This window comes from Eschrichtius robustus, chromosome 15 (genome assembly GCF_028021215.1).
Source record: "Eschrichtius robustus isolate mEscRob2 chromosome 15, mEscRob2.pri, whole genome shotgun sequence".
Classification (NCBI taxonomy): Eukaryota; Metazoa; Chordata; class Mammalia; order Artiodactyla; family Eschrichtiidae; genus Eschrichtius; species Eschrichtius robustus.
In genome coordinates, this window is record NC_090838.1 from 46,524,664 (window position 1) to 46,552,359 (window position 27,696).

General features: G+C 39.1%; 1 protein-coding gene across 1 annotated transcript in view; it reads left to right on the forward strand.

Moving 5' to 3' along the window:
- Window positions 1–27,696, forward strand: part of EML6 (EMAP like 6) — a 317,613-nt gene that overhangs the window by 111,529 nt on the left and 178,388 nt on the right. The window contains exon 2 of the mRNA XM_068564158.1: window positions 27,377–27,536. Coding sequence (XP_068420259.1) covers window positions 27,377–27,536 — 160 coding nt within the window. The remainder of the gene's footprint in view (window positions 1–27,376; window positions 27,537–27,696) is intronic.

The following is a 27,696-nucleotide window of genomic DNA, read 5'->3' on the forward strand; positions in this document are numbered from 1 at the left end:
TTTTAATAGCACTAATAGAGCTATTCATTTTACTGGCTTGAAAAGAAGACTAATGGTTTATATCACTTGACTTTCTCAATTTGTCATGTCTATGATTCACTAATGTACCTTCTGAGCAGCTGGATTTGGGCCTCCATGGCCCCGCTCTGTAAGTCCCTTTTCCCAGAAGAGGAGATACTTTCAGGGAATGAAAATCTGTGCCCTCCCCCCAACTCCTGCCCCCAGCATTACACTCTCCAAAGGAATTCACCTGCAGCTTCTCTCTCTTTCTATCAGTGAACCCTATGTATACAGATCATATTTGTGATTGTTACTCCCCAGGAGACATGTTTTTATTAAAAAGATTTTGGCATTTATTTTAAAATATATTCTTTATTAGAAATAGACTGATAGACTCTTTATTAGAAATCTAATTTATATTTTTAGTTAGAAATCTATCTTTATATCATTTAAATTTACTCCTGAATAGTATTTCATATACCATGCTGTCATTATCCATTCTCTTGTGAATAGACATATTGCTTGCTTGCTTGCTTTTTCCCTCCCTCCCTTCCTTCCTTCCCTTCTTCTCTCCCTCCCTCCCTCCCTCCCTCCCTCCCTCCCTCCCTCCCTTCCTTCCTTCCTTCCTTCCTTTCGTACAGCTACACCAAATGTGGATACAATCTCCAACATGATGTTGAGTGAAAGAAAGCAAGTTCCAGAATACATACACTCCAAACACAAATCTGCATACATGCAGAGTAAAACTATATATTAAAAACACTAGGAAACGATGAAGGCAAAATTCAGGATAGTGGCATTTTCGTGGGGAGAGAGGAGGATGTGCCTGGGGAGGGGAATGTAGGAGCATCATTGTTTGGTAATGTGTTTCTTAAAGTGGGTGGTGGGCCCACCAGTGTTCATTTTATTTTCCTTCACGTGTATGTATGAGCGTGTATTTGTACTTATATGTTTGAAATATAAGAGAAAAGAAAGTTATTTTCTCTTGTAAGCCATGTGCTCAATGTCAAAATCGTGGATTTTCCTGCTGAGAAGTAAAACTACCCTTTGGCAAACTAGATTTTTTAATTGGCTTCTTAATTGGCTGTTGGCATCCGGTAGACACTAAAAGTAGGATGGTATAACTCCGAAGTTGGGAAACAACAGCCCACAGGACAAATCTGGTGGACTCTGTTTTTGTATGGCCCATGAGCTGAGAATGGCTTTACATTTTAAAGTCCATTTTAAAACGTAATTTTCATTTTAAATGAAGAAATTTCAAAGAAGAATAGTATTTCACGACACATGAAAATTAGATGATATTCAAATTGCAGTGTCCATAAATAAAGTTTTACTGGAACACAGATGTGTTCATTCATTCATGGATCATCCGTGGCTGCCTTCACACTACCATGACAGAGTCAAGCAGTTGCAACAGAGACACTGTGGCCTTCAAAGACTAAAATATTTATTATCGGATCCTTTGCAGGAAAAGTATAATGTAAAAGAAGCTGATGTTAAAAGAGGTAAAATTAATTAGCTCTTACATTTTCAGAATCAGGCAAACCTCAGTTTGAATCTTCACTCAATTCCTTACTAAATGGAGCTCTCTGATCCTCAACAGAAATTATTTAATAAGACAGTGAATGAGAAAATGCCTAGCAAACCAACTGGCACACATTAGGGACTTAATTGTTTCTTTTCTTTTGAGATTAAAGTTCTGGCTGATATTAGCCCAAAGGGTCTGAGCCAGACTTCTCTTTATTCTTTGCACATTCATGTTAGTTATGTTTGGGTAACTTGCATCTATGGACTGAGCTTAGACAGGTCCCCTCATATTCTGAGCCTCAGTTTCCCCATCTATAAAGTGAGAGTAATAATAACAATCTCCCAAGGTTATGCTGAGGATTAGCAATAACAATGGTTGTTACGGTTACTGGCTCAGATCCCTTGCTCACAATCTGGTTATTTATGTAGTACATTTCTCCAGAGAACATGTTGCTCATTGAAAATCCAGACTTTTTTTTTTTTTAATTTATTTTTGGCTGCATTGGGTCTTCATTGCTGCGTGTGGGCTTTCTCTAGTTGCGGCGAGGGGGGGCTACTCTTCGTTGCGGTGTGCGGGGCTTCTCATTGTAGTGGCTTCTCTTGCTGCGGAGCACAGGCTCTAGGCACACGGGCTTCGGTAGCTGTGGCACGCAGGCTCAGTAGTTGTGTCTTGCGGGCTCTAGAGCGCAGGCTCAGTAGTTGTGGCTCGTGGGCTTAGGTGCTCTGCGGCATGTGGGATCCTCCCGGACCAGGGATCGAACCTGTGTCCCCTACATTGGCAGGCAGATTCTTAACCACTGCACCACCAGGGAAGGCCCCAAAATCCAGCCTTTTTAAAGGCTATCAACAGAGCTGAACTACAGGCTAGGGGGGTAAAGCTGATCTAGAGCTCTGCCACTAACTGGGAGATTCTGGGCACACCACTTAACTACTCTCCACTTTATTCTTTGCATATTTGAAGAAGGATCAGATAGCTTCCTAGATAGCTCAGGATTTATGTGTTAAAGCTATCATCCACTATTCTATCAAAATGAAGCTTGAGTTAAGGAGTACAGTTTGACCAGATTTTTTTGGAGTACCAGTTTAAAGAATATGGACATTTTTCATCATCAAAAATGTTCTAACATAATCACAGTCTTTAGAAACCCCCACCACATGGGTGCTTTCATTATTTTTCTTAAAACTAACATGAATTGACTTAGAGGATAACTCAAGGATGTAATTCTACCCTCCAAGATGGTAAAGTCTCTCATGGGTCTGCTGGCCCTCATCACAGCCTGTGTTCCTTGCACTCTCACTCTAACCCCTGGCATATCAAATATTTGGATGGGTGGATGGATGAACCAGTGTCTGGGAATATGAAGTAATGCAAGCAGGCTAGGCCAGCCTGGGCATTGAAGTGTTGCTTACATGAATTCCCATCACTGGAAGGACACTTGTTTTTCATGCTGGACTCCCCACTGTGATGTGGGGATTGAAGAGGACCTAACTCCGTGCCCCTGTGCTGAGGAGGGCATGATTTTCCTTTTTTGTGGAATAATAGAATATAGATAAAGCTCCTTTTCCCCATGAAACCATTCGTGCTGAACTAAAGTACAAAGGAAAATCAGTGACCTTGAATGAAGCTTGTTTGCAGTGTTCTTGGCTTTCAAAGACCCTTTCTTCAATGCTATTTAACATTTTTGCTATGCAAATGTAAGGAATCTAATATGCTCTTTTTCAAAACCAGTATCACAAACACGGTTGTTTTTTATTTCGTAACCTAATTTAGTTAGAAAAGTGTAATAAGTCCCTATGAATTACAATGTTATGCCATCATTCTCAGAATGGCACTTTTAAAAATTGGATTTTGAGCTTCTGGATAATTTTAAATAAATATTTTTGAGGAACTATTAATATTGAGTACAAATGACATTTTTCATGATCTTTCTTGTTAGGAATTATATGCATGAAAGGTGCCTATATCATTTAATGTGTTTTTTCATCCATCTTACTTTTATTCAGGTATCTGGAACTATGTATGTTTACTTATTTACTCATACAACAAATATTCATAAAGCATCCATTAGATGCTAGGCACTCCGCTATTCCGATGTCATTAATGAAAAAAGACAGACTAAAATCCCTGCCCTCTTGTAGCTAACATTCTTTTAAAATACTGTTAATCACTGAACTGGAACTAATGATCCCAGTAAGAGAAAAAGTGAGAAAAAGATATTCATTTCAGTTTTTATTTTTCATGTCTGAAAATCAAAATAAGTAACTTATCTAGTATGTTTAAGTTTTAATTTGGTTCACTTGATAATAAATAATTTTAGCTGTCATGCTAAAGGGACTTGTCCCTTATAGCTACTATGTATTGAGTACTCATTGAGTCCCAGATCCTGTACTAAGTGTTTACGTTTACCCCATTTGGCAGATGAGAAAATTGAGACCCAGAGACATAATTTAACTTTTGACCTTCCCACAGTCAGTAAATGGTAGACATTCAAACCAAATGCAGGTCTGTCTTATCCATTGCACACACTCTCTCCAAGCAGGGTCACAGATAAGAACCAGAAATCAATGAAATTATAGTATGTACTCAGAACAAAATCCCAGATGATGGCCAAATCCAGAAATCACAGAGTTCACAAAACCAGTGATCTAGACTTAAGTTAGGTATTAGAAGTTAAAGATGTGAAAATGAAATTTGATTCAACTAGGCTATGTTGAGCATTTCCTATGCAAGGTGCAGTTTTATGCAGTGTGTGTGGATAAGAACATGTAAGTCTGTGCGTATGAGGGTGAGTGAATTAGTATGTGTGAGTGGGTGAGTGTGCATGTGTAAGTGTGAGTATGTGAGTGTGTGTGCTTGTGTGGATGGTGGCATTGTGAAATAATAATCAATAAATTGCACTGTTTGTCCCTGTAGAGCTCACAACATGCGAGACACATGTTTTAAAACAGGCTTAATTATAATTCTAGGTAGATTGTGATAAGTGGAGTAAAAGATTACGAAGTGATTTCTAAACCGTAGGAAGGAGCGAGCCTAAACCACAGCAGTGGTAGTGGGATTGCAAAGGAAGGGACAGACAGACTTCATATTTTTAGTAGTATGCACCATCAGATAACCTGAACAATCCTCCCGTTGAGATCAATTTAAAATGTTAGATAAAATATTAAAATGCATTTCAAAATTTATTTCTGAGATGATAAATCAAGGAATACATAGAGGCTGAAAATGAATTGAAGATTGAAACCCGGAAAGATAAGTCAATACTCAAGATGGTCTTACCTCTGGGGCATGTGCTGAACTCTTCCATTTGGAAGAGTTCATGTGCCTTCCACTTGGAGGGCCTTGTGGGATGTAGGGGACAGGAGACAAAACAGGGCATCCAATGGTAAATGCTGGTATAGTTAGAACCATGAAGACTTGGACCCAAATTATAATAGTGTATTAGCCAACAAAACAAAACAAAAAAATGGTGTCCCCAGGTGCCCAGAGAAACAAATGCAGATCTGCTGGAGGAATAATGCACTTTTACCCTGAGTCTCAAAGAATTCCCACGGATAAAATTCCAAGAAGCATTAGCTTTCAGTTAAAAAAATCACGCTACCTATAAGAAAATAAGACATCATAAGAGCAGACAGGAGAAAAGCAGGCAACAGAATCAGGTCCACAAAGAACTTTCGATATTAGAAATGAGTATGATTTATATGTTTAAAAAAAATAAAAGAAGGAATTAAAATACAAATTAAGAACAAGACACTCTTTAAAACAACTAAGATTTGAATAAGAACCAATAGAACTTCAGAATAAATAGCAGGTCAAACACAGTTGAAGAAGGACTTAGTGAATTGGAAGATATATCTAAATTGTCTAGGACAGAGAGGTTTAAAAATATGGAGGATAGAATGAGAGGGCATATTAGAATTATGTATCTGGTGAGATTGTATTTCAAGAACAGGGACAAAATAGTGCTCTCAGTTAAACATGAACTTTTTCAGACCTCCACTAAATGAATGTTAAAAATATACTTCAGGTAGAAGGAAAATGATCCTAGATGAACTGTCTGAGAGGCAAGAGAACTGTGAGCAAAGTAACTGATAAATGTGTAGATAACTAAATAAACATCAATTGCATGAAACAATAACAATAATGTGTAACTTGTATGTTAAAAAAGAAACAACAATTCAATAATGGTAGAATTAGAATGTGAGCCAGGCAAGATGGGAGTTAAAGTGTTCTCAGGTTCTTATATGGTTAAGGAGGAAGGTACAGATAATTCTCAACTTTAGATTTTTGTAAGAATGCGTATTAACCCTTCTAGAATAATCACAAAAGGAATGGAAAAAGAACCAACAACTTTTAAACTAGTACAGTGGAAAAATAGAATAAGAGAAAAATAAATTCAAAAAAAGGTAAAAAGGGAAGAAAAACTAGAAAGGAAAAAACAGGATGAATAATGCATAAAATAAGTGGTAGAAACAAACCCAAATATTTCAGTGATTACACTAAATACAAATAGACTGAACTCTTAAAATCCAGCTATATGCTTTTGCAAGAGACACCCTTAAAGGTTAAGAACATGGAAAAATGGAAAGTAAAAAGATAGGAAAAGTATGCCAGACAAATTCTAGCCGAAAGGAAGCTGATACAGCTCAGTTAATATCTGATAAAATAGAATTTAAAGCAAGATCAAATATTAGAGTAACTACACGATGATAAATTTATTTACTACAAAAATAAAAAGTTCTAAGCTTGTATTATGTACCTAATAACATAGCCTAAAGATGTAAAGCAAAACTCAGCAGAACTACTTGGAGAAGTTGACCCATCTGCAATCAGTGAGAGGTATTGGCACTCCTTTCTGTAGTTGATAGACCAGTCAGAAGAATAGCAAAGGAAGGAACAGCTCAAGAGACATTTCAGAGATTGGATATGTCTGTTTGTTTATTTATTTGTTTATTTATTATTAGGGTAACATTGGTTTATAATATTATGTAAGTTTCATGTGTACAACATATTGCTACTTCTGTATACCCTACAGTGTGTTCACCACCAAAAATTTAGTTTCTATCCATTACCATACAGTTGATCCCATTTACGCATTTCACCCTCCCCCCACCGACACTTCCCTTCCAGTAACCACTAATCTATTCTCTGTAACTACCTGTTTGTTTCTGTTTGGTTTGTTCATGTATTTGGGGTTTTTTTGTGTGTTTTTTTTGTTTGTTGGTTGGTTTTTTTATATTCCACATGTGAGTGAAAGTATACAGTGTCTTTCTCTGTCTGAATTATTTCACTTAGCACAATACCCTCAAGGTCCATCCATGTTGTTGCAAATGCAAGATTCCATCTTTTTTATGACTGAGTAGTATTCCATTCTGCATATATGTGTGTGTGTGTGTGTGTGTGTGTGTGTGTGTATGACATCTTCCTTATCCATTCATTTCTTGGTGGGCACTTAGGTTGTTTCCATATCTTGGCTATTGTAAATAATGCTATAATGAACATAGGGGGGTATGTATCTTTTCAAATTAGTGTTTTCATTTTCTTTGCATAAATACCCAGGAGTGGGATAGCTGGATCATATGGTAGCTCTGTTCTTAATTTTTTGAGGAATCTCCATACTGTTTTCCATAGCAGCTGCACCAATTTATATTCCCACTGACGGTGTATAAGGTTCTCTTTTCTCCACACCCTTGCCAACACTTCTTACTTCTTGCCTTTTTGATAACAGTCATTCTAACAGGCATGAGACGAGATCTGACTGTGGTTTTTGACTTGCATTTTCCGTAATAATTAGTGATGTTGAACATCTTTTCATGTGCCCGTTGGCCATCTGTATGCCTTCTTTGGAAAAACATCCAGTCAGCTCCTCTGCCCACTTTTAAATCGGTTGTCTGTTTTGTTGTTGTTGTTGAGTTGCATGAGTTCTTTATATATTTTGGATATTAACTCCTTATTGGTGGATAGCGGTCTTTTGAAAGCGCAGGCATCAGAGGGTTCTGCTCTGGGAGCGTGCTCCTTCTCCCTTCTCTTCTGGCACAGCAGAGTCCTTGCTGCCACTGGTCCTTGCCCTGAGAGCCAGGAGGTTTGATGGCACCCTTCTGCATCTCATCTCCTAAGGGCAGAGGTGCTAGGCACTTGCTCAGCGCTTTCTTATAGAAATCACCCCTTCCTCACGCTAATTTGGACCCACACGAAAAAGCCAGTTTGCTCATCCTGGCCCCTTCTGCCTGGGCCTCTCACAGACTCTCACTTTACTATAGGGCACAGGTGGTTTGAAGATGGATGATCCTGAACCCCATTTTGATCTTTCTGGCCTGTTGCCCATATTTCACTGAAGGTGTCTGCAGTGATGAGAGAGTAGCAGGGGCAGGGGCATCAGTCTGTGACCATCTCTGTACTCAGTGGAAATACAGATGCTTACGCATGTGGAATCTTAAAAAGGTTTGACTTAGTCATTTATGCCATGTTCACAGTGGTAGTTCCACAATGATAGAATTCAGCTGTTGAAAATTGAGGGTGGTGGTGAAGTGTCAAGCATGGACTTCCAGTTCTGGCAACATGTGGTACTGAGGTGACAGAGACACATACCTTCCCACCCTCCCCACTCCTATCCAAACACATAGAAATGCTGGATAAAATATAATACCCAATGTAAAGACAGAGTAAAACTTTAAAGGGAGGGAAAGAGGGGAAGGAAGAGGAATAAAATAAAAACAAAGGGAAGAGGCCGTACTGGTAACCAAGAGCCTTCAATGCTAGAGTTGCTGTAGTGTGGTACCCCTAGTTCCCAGATGCTCAGGGGATAGCCTTGGAAGCAACAGTTCCCCGAATATAAATTCCGTCTGATCACAGTCAACTCCGTCAATTAGATATGCAACTCTGGCCTTTATTAGGAAAGAGTGGGGCTTCAGCTCAACCTAATGCTTAGCCTTAGAATATACTTAAGGGGTTGGAGGTTGAGTGGCAATAAAATGTTGGGCTCTTTTCTAGGCTTTATCTTTGCTTCATATCTTCATCAAGCCACCTTCAGACCCTCCTCCAGCAGCTCCAAGCCCCTAGTTATCACCTGGGTTTAAGTGTTTACCTTAGACACCAACCGGTGAAGTGACTGTATTAAAGTTGCCATTGTCAGTGCTTTGGAGAATACCTTGCATTTTGACCCAGCTGGTTAGGGAATTGGTAAGTCAAAGGTTACCTCTGCATGGTCGAAGAACCAAAACAACTTAAGATTGTCATTTTAAGGTACTCTCACAAAGCTGTACAGCTCTGTAATTTTAAAGAATCAAAACTGGTCACTTTTCCATTCAGAGGACTATCCCCATGGAGGAAGTACTTCCAGGGCTCTCCTCATCTGGCACAGCCACTAGACCAGATGGATTCACTAATGACTTCTCTGAAGTATTTAATCAGACCTTACTGAAACACATGACTGGCATATTTAATTATCCTAAATTAACAGGACTTCTGCCAAATACAACCCTCAATGCTTGAGTCATGCTCCTTACTTGAAGAAGAAAAAAGAGATGAATAGCTCCAGAAAGCTGGGTTTCACATAGACCCCATTCATTAGTGAAACTTCTCATTACCAAATTGTTGTGTTCGAGTCTTAAGGTATTATTTCTTATTTCTCAAAGAATGAATTGTAAGACTAGCCATGCTGGTCAAATTCATTTTGTCAGTAACAATTATACTTGATGAGAACATCTGGGGGCTGATAAATCTGATATAGTCATCAGACATCCCTTCCTACTTCCTGCCTGTGGAAAACTTCTCAACCACCAGATATGGTCTTTTTTGCATAAGTTAATCAATTTTTATTTCTCTGTAGCTATTTTTTTGTTTTTATCTGGCTTAATTTTCATGTTTGCATCGAAGCAGTATTGACCCACATGTCAAAAATTACAGAAGGCTTTATAATGAAAAGCTGCCCCTGCCCCACACTTTGCCATCCCCAATCCACTTTCCAAAGGAACACTTAATTCTTATGACTGTTTTTTCTGGTGATTATGTACCTACATCTCAAAAAACTTTGATTAATTGCTATTTTTTTATTTCTCTGTTTTAGACATGGTCAACTTCCTTTTAAGACATGAGGATGTAGCTTACATATGCCATTCTTACATCCCTTCTCTTATCCTCTTCAAAGGGTTATTTCATATTTTTAATTCCCTTAACATTTACCTTTGTAGCTTTTATATTTTTATATCTTTATTTTGGGGGTCATCAACTATAGGCAGTGTCTCTGGGCTCCTAACTTTGTATGATGAAGATCTTAGTGACATGAGTATTCCACTGAATGCTCCAGGATTCTTTCACTCGGTACAATGTTTTTGAGATTCATCTGCATTGTTGTGTGTATCAGTACTTAGTTTATTCCTTTTTTTTGCTGAAAACGATTCCATTGTATAAATATACAATAATTTGTTTATCCATTCACCTGTTGATGAATATTTGAGTTATTCCCAGTTTTTGACTACTATAAATAAAGCAGCTAGGAACATTTGTGTATGTCTTTGTTTAGAGACATAATTTTATTTCTCTTGGGTAAATACCTAGGAATGAAATTGCTAGGTCATATGGTAACTGTGTGCTTAACTTTATAAGAAACTGCCAAACTACTTTCCAAAGTGATTGATCATTTTACATCCCCATCAACAATGTGTGTACATTCCAGTTGCTCTACATCCTCAGCAACTCTTGGTATTGTCAGCCTTTTCAATTTAGTTGTCTTTGACAATGTCAAATCTTTGGGCCATATTTTAAGTTGGGTTGTCTTCTTACTATTGAATTGTAAGCATTCTTTGTATGTTCTGGGTACAAGTCCTTTGAGAATTTTCTTTACCAGTCGATGACTTCCCTTTTCATTTTCCTAATGGTGTCTTTCAAAGAGCAGAAGTTTTAATTTTGAAGTCCCAATTTATCAATTGTTTTTTTTTTTTTTTATGGCTAATGCTTTCTGTTTCTTCTTTAAAAAAACATTGTCTTTCAAAGGTCACAAAGGTTTTCTCATGTGTTTTTCTATCAGTTGTATGGTTTTAGTTCTTACATTTAGATCTCTGGTCATTTGAGGTAATTTTTGTGAATGATGAGAAGTAAGTGTTGAGGTTTATTTTTTTCCGTATGGATGTCCAGTTGTTCCATTATTCATTGAAAAAACTATCCTTCCCCTTTGAGTTACCTTAACACTTTCACTGGAAATCAATTGACCATATAAGTGTGAGTCTACTGATGGACTCAATAGTGTTCCATCGATCTATATGTCTATCCTTATGCCAACACTCTACTTTCTTAATTGTCACTCCTTTTTATAAAGGCTTTACACAGAACTTCCCCTTCTATTAACATTCTACTCATATTTATTAATTTCAGTGTTCGAGTCCAGATGCTCTCACTGTTGATCATGACTGGATACAATTTTCAAACTTCTTGCCTAGGATATTTTCTCCTTAGATGACTTCTTTAGATAACCAATCTTGTCCATTTCATGTGGTTTTTACCAGTTTAATTCTCAGAGGGTAGTCTTATTTTTAAGCTTTGGAGATTAGTTCACAGTAGCTCTCTATGTACATGAGTTTCCCTGTCTTAGAATGCCAATCCTCAGGGGTTTCACATGTGATTGTTTTGAGCAGATTCTATCACATGGCAGTTAGTTAATACTAACGACACCTATATACCGCTCACTATGTTTTAAGCACTCTTGTTTTAATCACTGTTTTAGGATTTATTAAATCCTCACAATAGTACCTACCTTCTTTCAGGTAGGTACTGTTATTATTCGTATTTTATGGATGAGAAACTGAGGCACAGAGAGATTGAGTAATTTGCTGAAGGTGATTTGTGAGAAACTTACATGCCAGTAAGTAGAGGAGATATGCTTCAGTGATGTACTGATAACTGTTTAAGAACAAGCTCTCCAAGAGAAAATGTATGTATGCAAATACATTCATAAGTTTTTTTGTAAATTTTGCTGATATAAATGACGTGTTGCACACAATTTACAAATAATAATGAAATATATAATACTCTTTATTGTAAATCCCATATAGCCAATTAATTGTCATAAAATTCTTTCCTTGCTTTTTGCTGAACTCTTGTATCTGTGGCCAACCTATGGCTGCAGTTCAACCATGATTCGACAAAATCAGATGAGGAATAAATGCTTGATTACTATCTAGTTCAGAAATGAAGTCCCTCACATCATTGACAAATGAGTATAGTTCTGACATGAATGTTAGTTGATATTTTTGTTTATATTGATAAGAGAAAAGTGACACAACAAAGACTTATGTCAGAACTTTAATCATTAGCCAATGATGTGAGTGACTTACTTGCTAACTGGATAATACTTTTTGAACATTGGAAGAATATTTTCTCAATTTTTTGTGTTATTCGTAATGTAACAGCTATAAACATGACACACTTTTAAGTTTATTCTGAATTGTTCACATTTTATCCTTCTATATTTTAAGTCTAGACAACTGAAAAAACAACAAATCAAGCGCTGATTTGCAGCATTTGTTGATTTCCATGATGTAAAAACTCCCACAGCAGTTGATTTCAAACCACTAATGTGACATCATTGAAAACAGTTGGAAAGAGATGTGCAGAGGTACATCATTCTATATAGTATTTCTACCACACAGATAGGCTGGCAATCAATATCCTTAAGACTGTATATAATAGTAAAATTAGTAAAATAATTAGGAAGTGATGAGTTTTAGTGTGTATTACCTTTGTTTTTATTTTTTGTTTTTCTTATCATAGTAATTGTAATAGTTAATATTTATTGCCATTTAATATATGTCAGGCACTGATTTAGGGTCTTTATTTAATGAATGTTGATCTTTAGCATTGAATGATTTCAACCCCAAAGAATTAAAATTGTAAGTTTAGTGTTTTGCCGTTATAAGACCTGTCAACTAGTGTGTCATTGGAGTTCTTCTTTCCTAGAAATTTCTCTTATATAGAAACTATTATATGATGCAGTTGACAAACATAAGGAAGGGAGTGTGGATACGAAAACTCTATGATCAGCTCCTAGACCATTAAAGACTGAGTCATTATTTTATAACATAAGCCAAAACTGTGTTTGTTTTTGCTGTCTTTCATTAGTGTTTTGTTTAGGCACAGAGGGTAGGGCAACAACTCCTCCTCCTACTACAAAAGCTCCAGGCTTTACCTTCTATCGCCTTATCTTTTTTTCCTTATTATCTATTTTATACATATTAGTGTATACATGTCAATCCCAATCTCCCAGTTCATCACACCGCAACCCCCACCCCCCGCCGCTTTCCCCCCTGGTGTCCATACGTTTGTACTCTACATCTGTGTCTCAATTTCTGCCCTGCAGACTGGTTCATCTGTACCATTTTTCTAGGTTCCACATATATGCGTTAATATACGATATTTGTTTTTCTCTTTCTGGCTTACTTCACTCTGTATGATAGTCTCTAGATCCATCCACGTCCCTACAAATGTCCCAGTTTCGTTCCATTTTATGGCTGAGTAATATTCCATTGTATATATGTACCACATCTTCTTTATCCATTTGTCTGTTGATGGGCATTTAGGTTGCTTCCATGACCTGGCTATTGTAAATAGTGCTGCAGTGAACATTGGGGTGCATGTGTCTTTTTGAACTACGGTTTTCTCAGGATATATGCCCAGTAGTGGGATTGCTGTGTCATATGGCAATTCTATTTTTAGTTTTTTAAGGAACCTCCATACTGTTCTCCATAGTGGCTGTATCAATTTACATTCCCACCAACAGGGCAAGAGGGTTCCCTTTTGTCCACACCCTCTCCAGCATTTGTTGTTTGTAGATTTTCTGATGACGCCCATTCTAACTGGTGTGAGGTGATACCTCATTGTAGTTTTGATTTGCATTTCTCTAATAATTAGTGATGTTGAGCAGCTTTTCATGTGCTTCTTGGCCATCTGTATGTCTTCTTTGGAGAAATGTCAATTTAGGTTTTCTGCCCATTTTTGGATTGGGTTGTTTGTTTTTTTAATATTGAGCTGCATGAGCTGTTTATATATTTTGGAGATTAATCCTTTGTCCATTGATTTGTTTGCAAATATTTTCTCCCATTCTGAGGGTTGTCTTTTCATCTTGTTTGTAGTTCCCTTTGCTGTGAAAAGCTTTTATGTTTCATTAGGTCTCATTTGTTTATTTTTGTTTTTATTTCCATTACTCTAAGAGGTGGGTCAAAAAAGATGTTGCTGTGATTTATGTTGGAAAGTGTTCTTCCTATGTTTTCCTCTAAGAGTTTTACAGTGTCCGGTCTTACATTTAGGTCTCTAATCCATTTTGAGTTTATTTTTGTGTATGGTGTTAGGGAGTGTTCTAATTTCATTCTTTTACATGTAGCTGTCCAGTTGTCCCAGCACCACTTACTGAAGAGACTGTCTTTTCTCCATTGTATATCCTTGCCTCCTTTGTCATAGATTAGTTGACCGTATATGCATGGGTTTTTCTCTGGGCTTTCTATCCTGTTACGTTGATCTATATTTCTGCTTTTGTGCCAGTACCATATTGTCTTGATTACTGTAGCTTTGTAGTATAGTCTGAAGTCAGGGAGTGTGATTCCTCCAGCTCCATTTTTCTTTCTCAAGATTGCTTTGGCTATTCGGGGTCTTTTGTGTTTCCATACAGATTTTAAGATTTTTTTTGTTCTAGTTCTGTAAAAAATGCCACTGGTAATTTAATAGGGATTGCATTGAATATGTAGATTGCTTTGGGTAGTATAGTCATTTTCACAATGTTGATTCTTCCAATCCAAGAACATGGTATATCTCTCCATCTGTTGGTATCATCTTTAATTTCTTTCATCAGTGTCTTATAGTTTTCTGAGTACAGGTCTTTTACCTCCTTACATAGGTTACCTTTGTTTTTAATATAATTTATTTAGTTGCAAGTTTATATAATTTAATTGTAAACAGTGGCTGTGTTTAACAACTGATGTTCAAAATGTTTGAAATTTAACAATCAGTTCTTGCTGGCTCCAGCATGCTACTGCATGCTTTGATCTCAGGCAGCCAAACTACTATGCCCTTAGCCATTCCTTTATGTGGCATTAAGGTATTACTAGAATATGGTTCCATACCAATACCCATGTGGCAACACTCAGCATGCAAGATATATTGTGTGTCTTTATTTTTCTAAATCACATTAATTCTCATTAGATGTACCACTCATCAAGGTTGTTGAGAAGTCCAATTTGAGGGACCACTGCTCAACCACGGATTATACAGGTACCCATGGACTTACACAGTTCAAGGACAATGGCAGTGGACCCTGGTGGTCTGTTGACATTGCTGTCACTTCCATATGTCCTGCCCAGGCCCACCTAGAGGGCGGGGCTGTCTCCGTGGTGTGAGGTGAGATCACAGTCCCAGTGGTGGTACTCCAGTGCCAAGTGCAGCTCTGGGGACAAGGACTGAAGCACAGCCACCCCCATCTGAGGTCCCACTACCACCAGCCCACTATTTTCAAAAAAGTCTTCCTTTGCCTTTTCTTTCTCACAGATGAGCATCCACTGAGGTTGGGCCACTCCCTCTTCAGCCCAGAAAGCAGCAGCCTCCCCCTCTGCCCTCAGACAGTCCAGCCTAATCATCACTTTGATGCACTTATACCTCCAACACTGGAAAATTCTCTCAGGGTTATTTTCAGAGAAAGGAGAGAGAAGGCTTTCATGCTTTCCTGGTGAGACTACTGGAAAAAAAAAAAAAAAGCTACTACCGTATAAAGTTATTACTGAGAGAATCCCTAAAGCAGCCTGGGCAAAAATGAAATAAGGCTTTAAAAAGCAAAGTCCAAATCATGAACATTTTTTTAAATGCTGCACTTGGAACAAATACTCAAATATAATTTTTTTGCCTTCAGGAATTGAGAATGATTAGTATTGATGAGAGTTTTTTGTTTAACCTCATAAGGCTACCTCTTTTCATGACCCTATTAATTCTCATTTTCTCCCCACACAACATTTTGGGAGATCTTCCTGATCTTATCTGACATCAGAAAGACATGCTTTTGCCCTTGGAGAAACAAATCAATTCCTTCTCCCCGATAGGGTGATGAAAGTTCTTCTCTGCAGTGCTTTCTATTGCTATGGCAACAGAAGATGGGATTTCCCAATGGAACTAGATTTATATATATACACAGAGAAAAGCAGTTCTTTAAAAGCTTGATCCCTTTTTTGTTGCCATGTGTACAATACAATCAATGCAATAAACTAACTACCAAGGAAAGGACACCAAACCTTTTTATGTAGGTGTGGAATGAGACCTCCGTGGTATCGAGACCCTCAGTGAAAGGGAGTCAATTTTGAAAGTTTTAACACTGTGACATTGCTGTTGTAGCCATAATAATCTGTAAAATTTGTAATGTGCAAGTTTTCTTAGAAAAGCAGAGATTTGGCTTTATGGACTCTCAAATGGAAGACATAAAATATAAGTAAGCAGTATCGATACTTCCAGTCACAGAAAGAGCCCAACACTATGTTATGGTAAAGAACATGATGGGAAGCCCAGAGTGGACCAGATATTTTGTGTAGTGGTGGTACTTTCCACTTCTGTAATTTCTTCATGGGAGAACACAACAGTTGGCCATTTCTGATAAAATCTTATCAGAAGGAATTCAGGGGGCATGATAATTTTCATCATGGCCCCTTAATAGGATAAGGAGACCCACCCTCCTATAATCTGTTGGTTGATCTAAAGGCAATACTTAAGGTAGCTTCTTAGGCTTAGGGTGTCTCTGTAGGAGAAGGAAAGAGCAGTTTTGAAGTATGCAGTAGGGGGCCAATTTGGAATCTCTATCTATCTATCTATCTATCTATCTATCTATCTATCTATCTATCTATCTATCTCATTTAAACGCTTCTGAACTAAAATTCCAAATATGTTTTGGGATTAGATGAAAGCAGATCCTGCTCAAAATGACTTTTCATGAAATTCTTGAATTCCTAAATGCAGACAAGTGAGAAGGGAATAGATAACTTGATGGTAGCTTCAAATATGCTTATTAAATAAATGCTTCTGTAACTTCACCCTTACCGATACCTTATGTGCAAATCCAGTGATTAAGGTTGCTGGGGTTTTCCCCTGCTTTCTTACGAGGATTAAAAACTGCTGTTGAATGATATGACATATTTAAAACAAAAGTAAATGCCACTTGGCTCTGCTCTAAAAGATACACGGATGCTGTCATTCTATTACCCAGGTGGAAGGAGTGAAGTTTCTGGGAAGCTGATGGGAAAATGGCAAAGTGAGTAGAGGTGGTTGTCTGTTTGCCCTATTCTTGCCATGGACGTGGATAAATAGGAACATTATGAGTCATTGCATTGTTGCATGCAAGCCAGAGAAGCGAGGTCAGAGACTTGGCTTATAAAAGGAGAAAAGGATAATTTTGTTAATATATTCAAATGGTAAAGGAGGAACTTAGATAAATGGGATATCATGGGCTGGGAAAAGATGGTTTAAAGAACAGTGGTAAAGAAACTTCTGGGGAAAAAATCCAGTATGGACATTTTAATAAATGTGATAAATTTATATGCTTTAAGATGAATGAAAAGGATGATAAAAACCAGAGTAAAAATATTTCAAATCCATAATGGGATGTTTTGGGGTCACGCTGATAATTGAGTAACATAACACTGATAAAATATTTTGAAGGCCTCTCTAAAGATTTGTTGAAAGTGTTTTTTTCATTTCCCCCCTCATTCAAGGAATGAGAAAAGTCAGGAATCTTGAAATTATAGTTAGAACAATTGTCTGGAATAGCGATGTTTTTATTCTTCATTGTTTAGAACCCCAGAAATTTACCAAGTCTCTCAAGCATTTTAATTAGAAGCTGTAATCACAGCAAAAGAGTTTCATTTGTGTCTCTTGAAAATGTCTCTCAGCCTCTAGGGGAAATATGCTCAATCCTCTTTATTCTCCAGTCCCGGGTAGAACCTGTGCCTGTAGCAGGAGGGAGAGGCAATACAGCAGCCATGACCGTTGGCCTCCTTCACTCCCTCTTCCGAAAGCACCTTGTTTTTTTTTTTTTTTTAACATCTTTTATTGGAGTATAATTGCTTTACAATGGTGTGTTAGTTTCTGCTTTATAACAAAGTGAATCAGCTATACATATACATACATCCCCATATCTCCTCCCTCTTGTGTCTCCCTCCCACCCTCCCTATCCCACCCCTCTAGGTGGACACAGAGCACCAAGCTGATCTCACTGTGCTATGTGGCTGCTTCCCACTAGCTATCTATTTTACATTTGGTAGTGTAATATGTCCATGCCACTCTCTCACTTTGTCTCACTCCCAGCTTACCCTTCCCCCTCCCCGTGTCCTTAAGTCCACTCTCTACGTCTGTGTCTTTATTCCTGTCTTGCCCCTAGGTTCTTCAGAACCACTTTTTTTTTTTTTTAGATTCCTTATATACGTGTTAGCATATGGTATTTGTTTTTCTCTTTCTGCCTTACTTCACTCTGTATGACAGACTCTAGGTCCATCAATCTCACTACAAATAACTCAATTTCATTTCTTTTTATGGCTGAGTAACATTCCATTGTATATATGTGCCACATCTTCTTCATCCATTCATCCGTTGATGGACACTTAGGTTGCTTCCATATCCTAGCTATTGTAAATAGAGCTGCAATGAACATTGTGGTACATGACTCTTTTTGAATTATGGTTTTTTCAGGGTATATGCCCAGAAGTGGGATTGCTGGGTCGTATGGTAGTTCTGTTTTTAGTTTTTTAAGGAACCTCCATACTGTTCTCCATAGTGGCTGTATCAATTTACATTCCCACCAACAGTGCAGGAGGGTTCCCTTTTCTCCACACCCTCTCCAGCATTTATTGTTTGTACATTTTTTGATGATGGCCATTCTGACTGGTGTGAGGTGATACCTCATTGTAGTTTTGATTTGCATTTCTCTAATGATTAGTGATGTTGAGAATCCTTTTGTGTGTTTGTTGGCAATCTGTATATCTTCTTTGGAGAAATGTCTATTTAGGTCTTCTGCTCATTTTTGGATTGGGTTGTTTGTTTTTTTTGATACTGAGCTGCATGAGCTGCTTGTAAATTTTGAAGATTGATCCTTTGTGCGTTGCTTCATTTGCAAATCTTTTCTCCCATTCTGAGGGTTATCTTTTCGTCTTGTTTATGGTTTCCTTTGCTGTGCAAAGGCTTTTAAGTTTCATTAGGTCCCATTTGTTTATTTTTGTTTTTATTTCCATTTCTCTAGGAGGTGGATCAAAAAGGATCTTGCTGTGATTTATGTCATAGGGTGTTCTGCCTATGTTTTCCTCTTAGAGTTGTATAGTGTCTGGCCTTACATTTAGGTCTTTAATCCATTTTGAGTTTATTTTTGTGTATGGTGTTAGGGAGTGTTCTAATTTCATTCTTTTACATGTAGCTGTCCAGTTGTCCCAGCACCACTTATTGAAGAGGCTGTCTTTTCTCCATTGTATATTCTTGCCTCCTTTATCAAAAATAAGGTGACCATATGTGCATGCGTTTATCTCTGGGTTTTCTGTCCTGTTCCATTGATCTATAATCTGTTTTTGTGCCAGTACCATACTGTCTTGATTACTGTAGCTTTGTAGTATAGTCTGAAGTCCCAGAGCCTGATTCCTCCAGCTCCATTTTTCTTTCTCAAGATTGCTTTGGCTATTCGGGGTCCTTTTTGTTTCCATACAAATTGTGAAATTTTTTGTTCTAGTTCTGTGAAAAATGCCATTGGTAGTTTGATAGGGATTGCATTGAATCTGTAGATTGCTTTGGGTACTAGAGTCATTTTCACAGTGTTGATTCTTCCAATCCAAGAACATGGTATATCTCTCCATCTGTTTGTATTATCTTTAATTTCTTTCATCAGTGCCTTATAGTTTTCAGCATACAGGTCTTTTGTCTCCTTAGGTAGGTTTATTCCTAGGTATTTTATTCTTTTTGTTGCAGTGGTAAATGGGAGGGTTTCCTTAATTTCTCTTTCAGATTTTTCATCATTAGTGTATAGGAATGCAAGAGATTTCTGTGCATTAATTTTGTATCCTGCTACTTTACCAAATTCATTGATTAGCTCTAGTAGTTTTCTGGTAGCATCTTTAGGATTCCCTATGTATAGTATCATGTCATCTGCAAACAGTGACAGCTTTACTTTTTCTTTGCTGATTTGGATTCCTTTTATTTCTTTTTCTTCTCTGATTGCTGTGGCTAAAACTTCCAAAACTATATTGAATAATAGTGGTGCGAGTGGACAACCTTTTCTTGTTCCTGATCTTAGAGGAAATGGTTTCAGTTTTTCACCATTGAGAACGATGTTGGCTGTGGGTTTGTCATATATGGCCTTTATTATGTCGAGGAAAGTTCCCGCTATGCCTACTTTCTGGAGGGTTACATCATAAATGGGTGTTGAATTTTGTTGAAAGCCTTTTCTGCATCTATTGAGATGATCATATGGTTTTCCTCCTTCAATTTGTTAATACGGTGTATCACATTGATTGATTTGCGTATATTGAAGAATCCTTGCATTCCTGGGATAAACCCCACTTGATCATGGTGTATGATCCTTTTAATGTGCTTTTGGATTCTGTTTGCTAGTATTTTGTTGAGGATTTTTGCATCTATGTTCATCAGTGATACTGGCCTGTAGTTTTCTTCCTTTGTGACATCTTTGTCTGGTTTTGGTATCAGGGGGATGGTGGCCTTGTAGAATGACTTTGGGAGTGTTCCTCTCTCTGCAGTTTTTTCGAAGAGTTTGAGAAGGATAGGTGTTAGCGCTTGTCTAAATGTTTGATAAAATTCACTTGTGAAGCCATCTGGTCCTGGGCTTTTGTTTGTTGGAAGATTTTTAATCACAGTCTCAATTTCAGTGCTTGTGATAGGTCTGTTTATATTTTCTATTTCTTCCTGGTTCAGTCTCAGAAGGTTGTGCTTTTCTAAGAATTTGTCCATTTCTTCCAGGTTGTCCATTTTATTGGCACATAGTTGCTTGTAATCTCTCATGATCCTTTGTGTTTCTGCAGTGTCAGTTGTTACGTCTCCTTTTTCATTTCTAATTCTATTGATTTGAGTCTTCTCCCTTTTTTTCTGGATGAGTCTGGCTAATGGTTTATCAATTTTGTTTATCTTCTCAAAGAACCAGCTTTTAGTTTTATTGATCTTTGCTATTGTTTCCTTCATTTCTTTTTCATTTATTTCTGCTCTGATCTTTATGATTTCTTTCCTTATGCTAACTTTGGGGTTTTCTTGTTCTTCTTTCTCTAATTGCTTTAGGTGTAAGGTTAGGTTGTTTATTTGAGATGTTTCTTGTTTCTTGAGGTAGGAGTGTATTGCTATAAACTTCCCTCTTAGAACTGCTTTTGCTGCATCCCATAGGTTTTGGGTTGTCGAGTTTTCATTGTCATTTGTTTCTAGGTATTTTTTGATTTCCTCTTTGATTTCTTCAGTGAGCTCTTGGTTATTTAGTAGTGTATTGTTTAGCCTCCATGTGCTTGTATTTTTTACGGATTTTTTCCTGTAATTGATATCTAGTCTCATAGCGTTGTGGTCAGAAAAGATACTTGTTATGATTTCAATTTTCTTAAATTTACCAGGGCTTGATTTGTGACCCAAGATATGATCTCTCCTGAAGAATGTTGCATGAGCACTTGAGAAGAAAGTGTATTCTGTTGTTTTGGATGGAATGTCCTATAAATGTCAATTAAATCTATCTGGTCTATTGTGTCATATAAAGCTTGTGTTTCCTTATTAATTTTCTCTCTGGATGATCTCCATTGGTGTAAGTGAGGTGTTAAAGTCCCCTGCTATTATTGTGTTACTGTCAATTCCTCTTTTATAGCTGTTAGCAGTTGCCTTATGTATTGAGGTTCTCCTATGTTGGGTACATATATATTTATAATTGTTGTATCTTCTTCTGGGATTGATCCCTTGATCATTATGTAGTGTCCTTCCTTGTCTCTTGTAACATTCTTTATTTTAAAATCTATTTTGTCTGATATGAGAACTGCTACTCCAGCTTTCTTTTGATTCCCATTTGCATGGAATATCTTTTTCCATCCCCTCACTTTCAGTCTCTATGTGTCCCTAGGTCTGAAGTGGGTCTCTTGTAGACAGCATATATATGAGTCTCATTTTTTTTTTTTTAATTTTATTTATTTATTTATTTATTTATGGCTGTGTTGGTTCTCTGTTTCTGTGCAAGGGCTTTCTCTAGTTGCGGCAAATGGGGGCCACTCTTCATCGCGGTGCGCGGGACTCTATCGCGGCCTCTCTTGTTGCGGAGCACAGGCTCCAGACGCGCAGGCTCAGTAATTGTGGCTCACGGGCCTAGTTGCTCCGCAGCATGTGGGATCTTCCCAGACCAGGGCTTGAACCCGTGTCCCCTGCCTTGGCAGGCAGATTCTCAACCACTGCGCCACCAGGGAAGCCCCGGGTCTCATTTTTGTATCCATTCAGCCAGTCTGTGTCTTCTGGTTGGAGCATTTAATCCCTTTACATTTAAGGTAATTATTGATATATATGTATGTTCCTATTACCATTTTCTTAATTGTTTTGGGTTTGTTATTGTAGGTCTTTTCCTTCTCTTGTGTTTCCTGCCTAGAGAAGTTCCTTTAGCATTTGTTGTAAAGCTGGTTTGGTTGTGCTGAATTCTCTTAGCTTTTGCTGTCTGTAAAGCTTTGAATTTCTCCGTCAAATCTGAATTAGTTCCTTGCTGGGTAGAGTAATCTTGGTTGTAGGTTTTTCCCTTTCATCCCTTTAAATATGTCCTGCCACTCTCTTCTGGCTTGCAGAGTTTCTGCTGAAAGATCAGCTGTTAACATACAGGGGAATCCCCATAAGGTTATTTGTTGTTTTTCCCTTGCTGCTTTTAATATTTTTTCTTTGTATTTAATTTTTGATAGTTTGATTAATATGTGTCTTGGCATGTTTCTCCTTGGATTTATCCTGTATGGGACTCTCTGTGCTTCCTTGACTTGATTGACTATTTCCTTTCCCATATTAAGGAAATTTTCAACTATAATCTCTTCAAATATTTTCTCAGTCCCTTTTTTTCCTCTTCTTCTTCTGGGACCGCTATAATTCGAATGTTGGTGTGTTAAATGTTGTCCCAGAGGTCTCTGAGACTGTCCTCAATTCTTTTCATTCTTATTTCTTTATTCTGCTCTGCAGTGGTTATTTGCACTATTTTATTTTCCAGGTCAGTTATCCGTTCTTCTGCATCAGTTATTCTGCTGTTGATTCCTTCTAGAGAGTTTTAAATTTCATTTATTGTGTTGTTCATCATTGTTTGTTTGCTCTTTAGTTCTTGTAAGTCCTTGTTAAACGTGTCTTGTATTTTCTCCATTCTATTTCCAAGATTTTGGATAATCCTTACTATCATTACTCTGAATTCTTTTTCAGGTAGACTGCCTATTTCCTCTTCATTTGTTTGGTCTGGTGGGCTTTTACCTTGCTCCTTCATCAGCTGTGTGTTTCTCCGTCTTCTCATTTTGCTTAACTTACTGTGTTTGGGGTCTCCTTTTTGCAGGCTGCAGGTTCGTAGTTCCAGTTGTTTTTGGTGTCTGCCCCCAGTGGCCAAGGTTGGTTCAGTGGGCTGTGTAGGCTTCCGGATGGAGGGGACTGGTTCCTGTGTTCTGGTGGATGAGGCTGGATCTTGTCTTTCTGGTGGGCAGGACAGAGTCCAGTGGTGTGTTTTGGGGTATCTGTGACCTTATCATGATTTCAGGCAGCCTCTCTGCTAATGGGTAGGTTTGTGGTCCTGTCTTGCTAGTTGTTTGGCATAGGGTGTCCAGCAGTGTAGCTTGCTGGTCGTTGAGTGGAGGTGGGTCTTAGCGTTGAGATGGAGATCTCTGGGAGAGCTTTCGCCGTTTGTTATTACATGGAGCCGGGAGGTCTGTGGTGGACCAATGTGCAGAACTCGGCTCTCCCACCTCAGAGGCACAGGCCTGATACCCGGCTAGAGCACCAAGACCCTGTCAGCCACATGGCTTCCTTCAACCAGGAAATGTTGTTTTTGTCATTTTCAAAATGCTCAGCTGTTCTGACTTTATCTTTTCCAGCTCAGTTTCTGACATCTGTTTGTTCCCAAGGGAGGAGGCCCAAGGCATGGGATGTGGGAGCAGCATGGTGACGCTCTGGGCATCCTCCCTTCTCATCTCTTGATGTCCAGCATTCCTCTTGCAAGCACCTTGTTAATGCTTACTCTGCCACGATGTTCCAGGACCATGTAGAGTGATAGAAACAGCCCTTGCCCTCATGGAACAGACAGTCTAATCAAATCCTCTTCTTCATAGCTCTTGGGACTTCAGGTGTGATGTAACCTGGGGAGTCTCTTTGGTGGAGACTAAGGTCGAGTTAAGGCCATCTTTTTCCCAGGATCAGGCTTCAAACTCTAATGCTGCCAAGCTCTGTGATTTATCAACCCAGTTGCCTAAGCAAAAAACTGTCAGGTTTGACATGTTCAAGCTTTTCCTTAGCCTCAAACACCCTCACCCTGTCTCTCTCTTGCTCTCTTTCCCTTACATATCTCTTGACTCTTCCTCTCCATCCTCTCTGCCCCTGTCTTACCTCACTCTCTCACCTAGTCTCTGGCCTCTCTGCTTCCTCTCCTAACAGCCCTCACCCATCTGTTCTTCCCACTGTTCCTCACTGCTACTAGGTTTACCTTCCTGACATGTGAAACTATTTATGTTGTATCCTGCTCATGACTGTCAGTGGTGCCCTAACTTTCTGGCCCGATTAAAAGGGCTTTCAAGGCTGCCCTGGCCTGCCCGTTATTAGTTTACGTGTCTGTCCTTCCTTTTAAGGTGGGCTTCTTGAAAGAGGGGCAGTGTATTTTCTGTTTTTGTTATCTATGGCACCACCTGACATTTCATAGGTCCTTAAATAAGGGTTTGTTGAATGAATGAATGAATGAATGAATGAACTAAAATATACCAAATTGTCATAGGGTTTTCATAGACTGCTTCCATCCACTATTTTAATGAAACAAGTATGACACTCCATAATCTACTTGCAATTTTCTAGGACATCTAGAAACTATCAAGGACCAGATGTATCCCAGCAAAATTGATATTGGGAGGGTACTTTTATACTTTATTGGTCTTCTCTCACCAACTCTGAATGCTAAAGTGTTCTACAAGCTTAAAATGTTTTAAAGCCTCTAACAGTCACCTATTGTGAAAAAACTACCCTTTTATGTGTGTTTTCTTTTTATATTACTCCTCATAATGATCCCAGAGGGTATATTTTCCAGCAAGTACTAAGATGGCCGACTCAGACTCGGGGCACCCAGGTGTTTTTCATCCCAGCCCATACTCTCCTCCCTTCCCCTCCATCAGGACCCTCGTTCACTCCCATCACAGCTGAAGCCAGGAAATCACCTGCACCTTGTTTGCCTTCCCGGGAAACCCCACACTCCCCCGTCCAGACCAGGCCCGGCCCAGACCCATAGACTCCCTGACAGAGTTCGAAAGAGGAGCACATTTCCTTATGGAGGGGCTTGCCTGGAGAGGCCGGCTCCCCCATCGCAGGGTGCACCAGTTGGACTGGGTCAGAAAGGGAGAGCAGTGCCTGAGGTGGTGCTGCAAGGGAAAGGCTTGAGGAAAAGGCAGCCATGGTCTCCTGGAGTGAATTCTAGACACCTCGCCGCTGCCAGTAGGAACAACTGGCCCCCGAGGATGTGCAGTGACATGGTGCATAAGGGTTGCTGCAGCCTTGGACCATGGCAGATAGTGGATTTGTCCTTCCTCTTCCTGAAAGGTGATAGACTTTCGGCCCGCCTGCGTGCATTTCACTCCCAAGTTCTGAACTCGGGCAGTCTCCCCCCTGCACAGCCTTTGGGCCAGAGCCTGGTCCCCAGCACCTGGCCAGGCCCCTGGGGAGAGTGCCCTGTGACTATGGCTGGCGGTGGGGGGTAGGGGATGGGGGGTGGGGGGAGGGCAGGTGAGGCAGATTGAAATTTGCTTGATTGGTGGTGTGAGCCAAACTCCTTTCTGATTGGAGCGTCCTCACTGGCACCTGGAGCACGCAGGTGTTTCTCATCCCAGGAAACCTCTGCCTCCGCAGAACTCCCGAGATCCCGTGCGATGGGGCTGCTTCTTGGAAGGGCGGTGGCGGCAGAAGCGCCTGGGCTTGATTCCTCTGAGACGCCCCAAAGGTTAGCGCTCCCAACCCATCCTCTTCCTCCTCCTCCATTTGGACCCACACTCCACACTCCCCCCCACAACCCTGCAGCCAAAACCACAAAGCTCACCCTCCAGGCAGCTCCAACTCCACCCTCTTTGCTTACAAAGGAAAAGGAAAAACCAAAACTCGATGAAGTATCCAGCCTCGTAGGGAGAGTGCAAGTGGAGCCGACCTCCAGCTTAGGAGGCATCACGGGGACTGAAGACCTGTGGATGGGGGCACTGGGAGCTCCTGGGAAGGCCAGCCGCACCCCGGCGCCAGGGTACAAGGGCCTGGGAGGGCCAACGGTAAGGAAAGGGAGCCAACACTCGGGGTCCTGTGCAAAAGATGGTACTAGGTTTGGTGGGAGACCCAGGAAGTGAGCACTGTGGGATGAGAGACACCAGAACAGACTGTGGGGCTTGGTGGTTGCAGAATTGGGGGCCGGGGCACACATGGAGCCAAGGGAGAAGCAGAAAGTAGTTTGTTTCTGAAAGGAACACCCGTATCCACAGAGACATGCCTATGTTGGTTGTATCTTTCTGTTGCCAGTTACACAAATAATGATGATAATGAAACTTGAGTGCTTACTCTGTGCTAAATGCGCTATATTCATTATATCATCTATTTTCATATATTATCTTCATTTTATAGATGAGGAACCTGAGGGCAAAAGAGATCAAGTAATATGTCCAAGGAACTAGAGGTAGCGAGGGGCAGCCAATGTGCAAATCCAGGTGTCTGATTCCAGAGCATATATTCTTATCAAAATCAAGCTGAAAATTGAAAAGGAAAAAAAAAATTCTACTTCTGTTAACTGTAAACAGATGCTGAAATTGAAAAGGAAAAAAATTCTACTTTTGTTTATTGTGTAAACAGTCATCTGCTAGTTTTTTATATAGGTCTTTTAATTCCCAACACCTATTTTTAGAAAGGCACAACTTGTTTACACAACGAATTTAAAACGTTCAAGTGATTTCTCATCTAGGAGTAATAATGATTACATTTCTCCCTCTTAACTGCTACAGATTCCTTGAAATTCTAGTTGGTATTTGACAGTTTTATTTTGATTGGACTACAGATGTAGGAAAAATTCGACACAAACCACAGGCATAGTAATTTGCGGTTCTCTTAGTGTCACAGTGATTTGTGTAAAATAGAAATTTTCATTTAAAATACATAATCTATGGCAGCAGATACAGAAACAGCACTTGACTCTGAGACCCCCTCCATGCTTTGAAATCCTAATGAGGATGGTATCCAGAGCTTCTGCAAGCAGGTTTAATTAATTCTGAGAAGTGCACTTTCTCCTGGCAACAGCATTTTTTTTTTTCCAATTTAAAGTCAAAAGTTAATTTGAAAGCTGAGTACAGTACGTAAATACCATAACATAAGGCAATTATAGAACATAGAATTATAGCAGTTGTCTGATTTTCAAGGTTACCAAGCAGGTAAGATGAGATGAAATTATTGTTAAACTGTGCTAAGCCTCTCTTTGCCAAAGTTGAACACTTCTATTAGACCAATCAGCTAATTCATTACTTTGGGGACAGTTTGGACTCTTTCTCTTGGGATTATCTTGTTAGATGATTAAAATGAGAATTGTGGATAAAAGATGATCAGTGTTTTTCTTAACTTTGTTCAATAGGAAGATGTGAAAGAGGCCTTTTTCTTTTTCAGCCTTGCCTTACACCCAGATAAAACCCTTGTTGCAACTGGCCAAGTTGGGAAGGAGCCATATATATGTATATGGGACTCCTATAATGTCCAGACTGTGTCTATTCTTAAAGATGTCCATACACATGGAGTCGCCTGCCTGGCTTTCGACTCGGATGGACAGGTATGTATCTCTTTGCATTTTCTTTTTGTTTAATGACTTCTCACAAGTCACCTAGAATTATAATGCACATGGCCTATAGGCTCAGAAGGTCTATCAACCCTCCCTATCCCCCCTTGTCAGCCTCTTAGAATCCTCATATGTTTGGTCCTTTTCCACACTC